The 10,679-nt window shown below is 46.6% G+C and overlaps 1 protein-coding gene across 1 annotated transcript; it reads right to left on the bottom strand.

The window, feature by feature from the left end:
* Positions 1 to 6,337: 6,337 nt before the first annotated feature.
* NPB (neuropeptide B) lies at positions 6,338 to 8,462 on the bottom strand. The gene is made up of 2 exons (XM_075278184.1): positions 8,065 to 8,462; positions 6,338 to 6,630 (listed from the first exon to the last, which is right to left on the bottom strand). The coding sequence occupies exons 1-2, from the start codon at positions 8,344 to 8,346 to the stop codon at positions 6,502 to 6,504; spliced, it is 411 nt and encodes a 136-aa protein (XP_075134285.1). The 5' UTR covers positions 8,347 to 8,462; the 3' UTR covers positions 6,338 to 6,501.
* Between the last annotated feature and the right edge of the window lie 2,217 nt (positions 8,463 to 10,679).

A 10,679-nucleotide genomic window follows, 5' to 3' on the forward strand; every position in this document is an offset into this window, starting at 1 on the left:
AATCCCATGGTGCTGGAAATTATTATATTAATTCCATGGTGCTGTACATTATTATAGTAATTCCATGGTGCTGTACATTATTATATTAATTCCATGGTGCTGTACATTATTATATTAATTCCATGGTGCTGTACATTATTATATTAATTCCATGGTGCTGTACATTATTATATTAATTCCATGGTGCTATACATTATTATATTAATTCCATGGTGCTGTACATTATTATAGTAATTCCATGGTGCTGTACATTATTATATTAATTCCATGGTGCTGTACATTATTATAGTAATTCCATGGTGCTGTACATTATTATATTAATTCCATGGTGCTATACATTATTATATTAATTCCATGGTGCTGTACATTATTATAGTAATTCCATGGTGCTGTACATTATTATATTAATCCATGGTGCTGTACATTATTATAGTAATTCCATGGTGCTGTACATTATTATAGTAATTCCATGGTGCTGTACATTATTATATTAATTCCATGGTGCTGTACATTATTATAGTAATTCCATGGTGCTGTACATTATTATATTAATCCCATGGTGCTGGAAATTATTATATTAATCCCATGGTGCTGTACATTATTATAGTAATTCCATGGTGCTGTACATTATTATATTAATTCCATGGTGCTGTACATTATTATAGTAATTCCATGGTGCTGTACATTATTATATTAATTCCATGGTGCTGTACAATATTATAGTAATTCCATGGTGCTGTACATTATTATGTTAATTCCATGGTGCTGTACATTATTATATTAATCCCATGGTGCTATACATTATTATAGTAATCCCATGGTGCTGTACATTATTATATTAATCCCATGGTGCTGGAAATTATTATATTAATTCTATGGTGCTGTACATTATTATAGTAATCCCATGGTGCTATACATTATTATATTAATTCCATGGTGCTGTACATTATTATATTAATCCCATGGTGCTGTACATTATTATATTAATTCCATGGTGCTGTACATTATTATATTAATTCCATGGTGCTGTACATTATTATATTAATTCCATGGTGCTGTACATTATTATATTAATTCCATGGTGCTGTGCATTATTATATTAATTCCATGGTGCTGTACATTATTATATTAATTCCATGGTGCTGTACATTATTATATTAATTCCATGGTGCTGTACATTATTATATTAATTCCATGGTGCTGTACATTATTATATTAATTCCATGGTGCTGTACATCATTATATAATTCCATGGTGCTGTACATTCTTATATTAATCCCATGGTGCTGTACATTATTATATTAATCCCATGGTGCTGTACATTGTTATATTAATCCCATGGTGCTGTACATTATTATATTAATCCCATGGTGCTGGAAATTATTATATAATTCCATGGTGCTGTACATTGTTATATTAATCCCATGGTGCTGTACATTATTATATTAATCCCATGGTGCTGTACATTATTATATTAATCCCATGGTGCTGTACATTATTATATTAATCCCATGGTGCTGGAAATTATTATATAATTCCATGGTGCTGTACATTGTTATATTAATCCCATGGTGCTGGACATTTGACAGTTTACATACAGTACACAAAAGCCTCACAACAAATACAATACAAACAGTGACCGACAGTGACAGATTATAGACAGGCATGGAAGCCTGACTGTAATCTGCCAAGGAGTACATGGGACAAGAGATAGGAGGATAGTTCAGAGCGGACATGTTGTTTTGAGGCCCCCGGAGTAACAAGATGGGGCAATCGTTGGTCAGAGAGGACGGGTTGAGGGATAGTTTCTTACATATAGGTGTGACAGTAGAGTGAAGGTGGAAGGGAAGGGTCCTCTGGTTAGAGGTAGAGTGAAGAGCTGGTTAGGGCCGGGTGATGACCAGTGAGCTTGGGGATGAGATGGGACTGGAGCAAGTCAAGCGCGAAGGAGGTGAGGGGGGATTTAGAAGTTTGGATGGAGAAGTTTTCATTCGTAATGGTGGAGAAGCAGGTTAAGGATGAAGAGCAGCGAGTAGAGATGAGCGAACGGCACTTTCGAATAGCACGCTCACATAGGAATGAATGGGAGTGGCCAGCGCGCAGGGGGTTAAGCTGGCTGCGTCCATTTCATTCCTATGGGAGCGTGCTGTTCGAAAGTGGCGTTTAGCCGAATAGTGTTCGCTCATCTCTAGCAGGGAATAGTTGGGTAGAGTGGATGGGGGGTGGGAGATTATCAATCAGGTGTCAATTATGTTTTTGAAGTAAGAGGCCAAGTCTTCAGCTGAGATAAGTGACTTCGGAGGAGACACACGAAGACGGAGGAGGGAGATGACGCTAGTGAATAGCTGTTTAGGGTTGTGGGGTAGGGCAGAAACGAGCGCGGTGAAGTAGACCTGCGTTGCAGACGTGAGCGCGTCCTTGACGTTCAGAACTGCCTCTTTGCTCCTGATGTCCACCTGGGAGTGGCTTTTCTTGAAGTGGTCCAGGATTAGGAGATATGTCGCCGGAGGTAAATAGGAGAGTGTGGGGTGGTTGTGTGTGCGCCTCAGCAGAAAGTTTGCAGGTTTGGGAGTAGCTATGGGGTGAAGGCCGGATGTTGGGGAGAATAAAATTTTGTTACTTTTAGAAGTAGAGGGAGGACAACAGGGATTAGAGTCAGTGGTCGGGTCTGTCCATATGAATTATTAGTGCATGCAGACCTCATAGTGATCGGCTCCAGATCCCCCTCAGCCGGAGCTGCAGCCCTCACTCTGGTGGACCCAGATGTCCATATATTACATGGGTTTCCATTTTTCTGAATGGCCACCATTCCATAACAAATAACCATGTGGTTCCTTAGCAATACTTGTGATACCAAGCTCAGAACTTAAAGGGGTTATCCAGTTTTTATGAGTGATGGCCTCACCTTTAACACTTGGAACCCCGCAGAGCTACATCTCTGGATGTAGCAGAGCTCAGCGCATCTCCGTTGTAGTAGAGCTGTGCGCTCAACACTGCTACATCTGAGATCGGACCAGAATGGAGACTGCTGTGGACCGATCTTAGACTCCGCCTCCTCCGGTAGAACCAGTGATGATTGGCCGAATGCTGTTCTCTGTATGGCATTCAGCCAATCAACGCTGGTCAATGCATTCCTATGGGAAAAAGTCAGCTCCCGCATATTGCAAGCTGACAGGGATCCCGACGAGATAGTGGTGTAATACAGTGACTTGGCATATTAGATGCCCCCAGACATGCTTCCCCTGCTGTCCCAGTTGCATTCCAGGGTGTTGGCATCGTTTCCTGAGGTGTCATAGTGGACTTGGTGACCCTCCTGAGTCGAATAGTGGCTTCCCCTGAAACAAAGCTTTTTTTCCACATAGACTATAATGGGGTTCGATATTTACATAGTCGAATATTGAGGGGCTATGCGAAACAAATATCGAATCTCGAATATTTCACTGTTCGCTCATCTCTAATCTCTAATACTGAGGTGACTTCTCAGTCCGGCCGGGGATGTGACACGATTTGCTTTTATGACAAGACATCAGACCTGAGTTATACACAGGATATGGAGGCGTCAATGGAGACTTGTGGGGGTGATACTTTATCACGGAGCCGCGGTCACTTTCAGATTAACCCCTGAATAAATGACCCTGCGCCAAGTAACTGATCCATAAATGAGTCTAATTGACCGAGCTGGTAATTATCACCGGCCCGGGGTCTATAATGGGCAAGATACAGCTATCTCTGTGCCCTAAGTGGTGTGACCAATCATCGCGGTGCATCTCTTGGCGTCCTGTCCACGACCAGAGGGTCATCCTGAGTCTGGGTCAAGGTGATACATGTATTCAAAGAACATTCAATGATGTCCGGTTGTCCCTCTAATTGGACCCCAATGTATATGATACCAAGATTTGAGACCTTAAAGGGGATGATAAAAACATTGTTCTTATGCAAAAAAAACTGCGAAGGTTTTTGAGATTGCGGCATTTCCGCTGCCAATATATATTTGCAATGTGTGGATGGGATTATCCAGAATCTCATCCACTTTGCAGGTACTGGCATTTTCGCAACGTGGGGCCCTGGTCTAAGAATGTTTTCGGCCACTGACAGCAAACAGCGGTGTCGATTTATCAGGTTTTTGCACCAAAATTTGTAACGTTGATCCCTACTCGCTGCCTTGACCACTTTCCTGGAAGGCGAGGGGCAGATTTATGATGATTTCCACCATTTTACCGCACAAGCTCGTGTAGATTTCGGTGCGAGTACGCACGCTGATGAAGGGTGCAACGTCTCATAAATCAGGTGCATCCTCCGCTGGTGCAGGGAATATATAAACTTCAGCGGTGGTCTTGAAGAAATTAGACCCTGGGGGAGATTTTTTTTCCCCCTATCAGTATGTCTTTGTAGAATGGGAGGAAATCTATAAAAACACAAGGAGAACATACAAACTCCTTGCAGATGTTGTTCCTGGCAAGATTCAAACCCAGGACTCCAGCGCTGCATGGCTGCAGTGCTTAACCACTGAGCTACTGTGTTTCCCCTCCTGAGGGAGATTTATCACTTTCCTGGATTACAAGGCATGGAAAAAGTCCATGGAAACTGGAGTTTCGAATGGCACGCACCCATAGGAATGAATGGAAGCGTCCAACATTACCGGCGGCCGGCTGCTTAACCACCTGCGTGCCGGCTGCTTCCATTCATTCCTATGGGTGTGTGCTATTCGAAACTCCAGTTTTGAGTAGTACTCGCTCATCTCTAGTCACAACTTTTTGCCCAAATCTTGTTCAAAAATTTGTGACCCTAAGGCACCATGGTGGCTCAGTGGTTAGCCTTATAGCACTGGAGTCCTGGGTTTGAATCCTGCCAAGGACAACATCTGCAAGGTTTGTATGTTCTCCCCGTGTTCGCATGGGTTTCCTCCTACACCCAAAAGACATACTACTATAAGGCTAAGTTCACACGGGGGTTGGTGGGGTGGATTTTGGCACTGAGATTGACGCGGGGAACCACGTCACTCTTGGGTCAAAACTCGCCTGCCACGACTGTCGCGATCACAGCTTCCCCAGCCCCCGGAGTCAGCTCAAATGAATGGGCCGAATCCGGAGGTTGCTGCCACCAGGCGAATCCGCCTGAAGGAGGGGCAGCCTGACGGTCTCCATAGACCGCCAATGTAAGGGGGTGGATTATGCACCATAATCCACCCCCTTTGTGAACGGACCCTAATAGGGGGGAAATTTTTTTTTAGACTTTTGCACCACCCTCATCACATTCCTGTAAGGGGGTTGTTGTGGTCTGGGGGGGGCAGGGACATTTATGATCATTTACACCAGGTTATGGCTACAAGTTAGTGTAGATTTCAGTGCAGGCGCCCGTTGGACAGTGCGTCTGATGTACGAGGAAGAGGCGTTCAGGGAATATGAAGACTGGCGTTGAATAAACGTAGACATTTTCCGAACCTGTCATTATACGTTGACATATACGGTTTTATAAAAGTGGAAAAGCCCTTTTAACTAAAACTCGCTCATCCCCCACATAATGTCACAATGAAGGAAATGCCCACGGACGTGCGAGAACTTTCATCCACCCCCGTCCCCTCCTCAGTCACGGTGACAGCCGAGGCTACGGATTAATTCCTCCCTTTTTTAGATATTCCAATCAGAAAAGTGGAAAATTGGCTGTGAGTAGATGCGATGATTATAGCCGCATATTAGTCGCGCCGTGACCCTTGTTAGTCACAAAGACAGGGGGGGGGGGGGCAACTCTTATATCTTCAAAGCGCTCATGGCCGCTGAGTGCCCATTCATTGCTGGGTACCCGCTCATTTACCGGAATACTCGCCCCTGGAGGGCGGTTGGCGTCGAGTCCCCGGCAGGTGTGTGTTTATGAGGAAATATTCATCAGGTGACGTCGGGCGGCGAGATATTATTTATGCAGTATTTGGGCGGCGGAGCTTAGAAGGACAATTAGATTGGCGCTGACATAAATCAGATCACGCCAACTATATAAAATGCGAATAAAACCGCACGAGAGAAGATTATTACTGGTATGTAAATTCCAGAAGTCAGAGACCCCCGGGGGGATTTCTATTACATAGACTAGACCTGTCACGTCCGCTCCGCCATGTCGCTGGCTGAGATATCGGAGTATGTATAAGGTAATACATTGGCGAATTGGGGGGGGTTATATTTATTAGGCTTTTATATAGTTTATATTCATGTTAAGCCACGCCCATTGGTGGGCTACCGATATATATATATACCGTATTATCATGGCCCATGTTGATGCGACATGACATAGTATATATTTAGGTCCCCGGGCCATGGACTGACACATTGACACGCAGACAAGAGAAGGCAAGTCATCCGTTTATTCAGTTTATTAATCGAACCGTCATGTTCTAATGCAGCAGATACAGAGTCAAGTACAAATCTACACAAATGTTTGACCCCCCCCATCTAAAGGTCGGGGGTCCTGCGGAATCAGGAATGGCGCGTGACAGTCTCTTGGGTGGAGGGGTCAGGGGTTGAGGCAGTCGGAGCTGTCCAGTGACAGGTAAATCTGAGCTTTGCACTGGAAGGTGCTGGAGGTGTCGGGGAGCAGCTCGCAGCTGTGGAGGTTCGGAGAGACGTCTTTTACGCACAGAGCCTGCGGAAGACAGAAAGGAGACGTTATCAGGGCATGCTGGGAGTTGTAGTCCTGTGACGGCGGAGGAGCCGGCGTCTGGGCACCATTTCATGTAGGTTGTCGGAGTTGTAGAGCTCTGCTACTCCGGGATATGTACTGAATGGGAGCGCGGAGGGATACAGACCCATGGAGGGGGGTGTTTATTAAAGGGAGGCGCTTGCTATACCATAAATGTCCTGCACCCACACCTATCTCGTATACGGGGGTCCCCAACCCGTGTCTGACACCTTCAGGGCTCTCCATTCACTTCTATAATAGCAGAGTCAGGTTTTACATGGTTAATAAGTAAATCCACTTGTACAACGGGAAAGCTCATTCCCTCAAATTGCCTAAAATCTTAGTCGACGGTGAAGTAAAGGGTTAAACAGTCACGTTTGACCCAAAGGGGGAGATTTAAGGAAGAGAGCAGAGGTTTGTCTACCAATCGGGTCGCTGCTTTCAGTTTCCAGTGGCCAGCTGAAAAATGAAAGGCGGCATCTGATTGGGTGCTAAGGGTTAATGCTCTAGTTCTGCCAAATCTCCCCCACTGAGTAGTGAGGTGGTTTGTGTGTGCGTGGAGGTGAAGTCAACCAGATATTAGGAAAAATCTCTACTGAAATCACACATGCAGTTTTTAATGCCATAAGTAATGTAAAGTGTAACGCTGGCCATATAGTGGAGACAAATGTCAGCCGAATCTGAGCGGTCCACCATTTTATGGATATAGGGGTGTCCTGATGTACCCCAATAGCAGATGTTGGGTAAATGAAAGGGTTGGGCATGTGGGATATCAACATGCCTGATCCTTTTGTCCCGGACGTGAATATTTCTGCCGGACCAAGTGTGCATGTGCTTGGAAGAGGTCGGCAGGAGTAGCCTATAGCTAGCTAATGTTTATGGTCAGCTCAGGGTGCGTTCACATCTGCATCTTTAATCCGTTCTCCTGGTCTATTGCAGATCTAATGACGGACAACAATGGATCCCCAGGGACCCCCCATTGACTGTAATGGGGTCTGTCCGGTATGTATTATTTTCTCGCTGACGAAAAAGTCGGGTGTGCAAGAATTTTTTTTAATCTATGATTTCAGACGGACTCTGATGCAGAGGTGAACGTAGCCTTATTGGGGTATCCCATTCCCAAAACGTTGCCTCCTATCCAGACGATAGGGAATAATCGGCACCGATCGTGGGAATTGGGATGTTTTGCACCCCACAGGTTGGAAATGCTCCATTGACTTCAATGGGAAGCATTGAGGATAGCCAAAGTAAGGCTGGATACAGGGTAACGTGTTGTGACTGGACCGTCCCTTTAAGCCTAGAATGGAAAATATGGAGGAAGGATTGCTACTTCTCATTCCTGGAACTGCGGCTCAAAATATTGCACATGGTTAAAGGAAGAATAATAGGGACACTCACCATACTTTTTAGTAGCGCTCCTTGCCTCTGGCTACCAAAGTTGTTCAAGAAGTTGTCTTCCATGTTCTCTGCGCTCTCTCCTGCGTTTTCAGGCTCTGAGCGTCGAATGTCTGGAGATCTGCGGATACCGGACAGCAGCCCCGATGCCCGTCCCACAGAGTAGTAGCTGGGGCCGGTGGACTGCTTGTACCAGGCGTTGGTGCGTTGGCAGGAGAGGAGCAGGGCGAGGGCGCTGCATATCAGGGTCAGTCGTATGGAAGAGCGAGAGCCTAGAGACAGCATGGTGAGGATGTGGAGCTCGGAGCTGTCGCGAGGAAGGCTTCTGAAGGAGCAAAGAGCGGCAGACTTTTATAGAGGAGAGGGCTGTGCACGCCAGCTCAGACCGGGAGGGGAGGACGGCGAGGTGGGAGATAACGGGGGGTGGAGGGATGTTGTTATCCTCATATTAAGCCCATGACAGCTCTCTGATCAGTCAGTAAATCTGCGCAAAGCCCAGGGCGAGTGATATGGAGATGTTCTGCCAAGTGACAGATCTCATTTGACTGGCTAGTAAGTGATAAAGAATCGCTAGTACTGATTACAGTCTGACAATTGACCCAAAAAACCCATCTACATAGTGACAGATGCTGCGTCTACGGGACTCGGCTCCCCAGCTAACCAGAAGTGATAGGGAAGAATCCGCATAAGTGATTCTGTCAAATGAGAACATATTGGAGACATATTGTTTCCCTGGGAGACATTCCAGCGCTCGATTTTGGTTTTTTATTAAAAAATCCTATGGAAGGTGCTCCCATCAGCTGTCATGGCCCCCGATCTCTCAGAATATTAGTCCTCGTATCATCTCCAATATCTGCCGCCCCTGATCTGACGCGTCCGGGTAATCCGACATCTGATGAATCGATTTGCTTCTTATCTCGGTCAAGGTGCTGGGATTTAACCGACCTCTGATTCACAAGGTGAGGGGGTCTTCGGCTATCGGCAGGGGTTTACCGTGACATGTAGGTTGGCGGATGGCTCGAAGCGCAAAAGAAAATCCTGCCGTGACGTACATTGCTATACGTTACGAAAGACCATAGAAATGGACAGAAAGAGGTGCGAACAGCACGACACAATGTCATTTTTTTTTTTGCAGCAATTGGGGGGCTTGTGAAAAATGCAAAATTGCACATTGTAAGGTCATAAGTTAGTCTGCAAATTACAAAGCGTAGATTGCCTTTATTTCCCAGACTGAACACTTTGGAGACTCGGACTCACAATATCATAGTCATCCACAATGTCTCTGCCTCCCTGCGGGACTATTGTTCTATTCTACACAGCCGGATTACAGAGCTGGACTGTATATAGTCCCCTGGAGAGTCAGTGGCCCAGGGTATCATAAATGACGATGATATCGTGAGATGCGAACCCTGGACAGTGTTTAGTCTAGGACATAAAAATTAAGGGAGCCTTCACACGTGCGCACACCTCCCAACTTTTGAAGAAAGAGGGACAAAATGTGCTGCAAATTTAGCCCGACCCACTTTTGTGTTGACTCCGCCCATTCTCATTCATTTTTCATGTGCCCGCACACAGTATAATCTTCCTACAGTCACCCGTAAATTATATGTCCCCCCTCTATCTCTCCCCCAGTTTCATATACACCCTTCATCTGCCCCCAGTTTCATGTCCCCTCCATCTCTGCCCCCAGTTTCATGTCCCCTCCATCTCTGTCCCCAGATTCATGTCCCCCATCTCTGCCCCCAGATTCTTGTCCCCCCATCTCTGCCCCCAGATTCATGTCCCCTCCATCTCTGCCCCCAGATTCATGTCCCCTCCATCTCTGCCCCCAGATTCATGCCCCCTCCATCTCTGCCCCCAGATTCATGTCCCCTCCATCTCTGCCCCCAGTTACATGTCCCCCCATCTCTGCCCCCAGATTCATGTCCCCCCATCTCTGCCCCCAGATTCATGTCCCTCCATCTCTGCCCCCAGTTTCATGTCCCCTCCATCTCTGTCCCCAGATTCTTGTCCCCCCATCTCTGCCCCCAGATTCATGTCCCCTCCATCTCTGCCCCCAGATTCATGTCCCCTCCATCTCTGCCCCCAGATTCATGTCCCCTCCATCTCTGCCCCCAGATTCATGTCCCCTCCATCTCTGCCCCCAGTTTCATGTCCCCCCATCTCTGCCCCCAGATTCATGTCCCCCCATCTCTGCCCCCAGATTCATGTCCCCCCATCTCTGCCCCCAGTGTCATGTCCCCTCCATCTCTGCCCCCAGATTCATGTCTCCACATCTCTGCCCCCAGATTAATGCCTCCACATCTCTGCCCCCAGTGTCATGCCGTCCTCTCCTTCATCTGCCCCCAGTTTCACATTCCACCTCAGTGTACACATTACACTTACCTTCTCCTCGCTCCCCCGCCGCTCTCTCTCTCTCACTGGCACACAGTTGTAGGCGCGATGTGACGTCATCACATCGCGTCTACACAGCCAGTAGCCGGCGGCAGCGGCGAAGCAAGGAGCTGAGCTGTGACAGCTCCTTGCTTTAGCCGCGTATGTGTTCAACTCAGATTTGTGTCCTCTGGACGCAGATCTGAGTTGAAATCGGGACCTACCTCCCTCCAACCGGGACCACG

The sequence above is a fragment of the Leptodactylus fuscus genome, chromosome 6 (assembly GCF_031893055.1).
Source record: "Leptodactylus fuscus isolate aLepFus1 chromosome 6, aLepFus1.hap2, whole genome shotgun sequence".
Lineage (NCBI taxonomy): Eukaryota > Metazoa > Chordata > Amphibia > Anura > Leptodactylidae > Leptodactylus > Leptodactylus fuscus.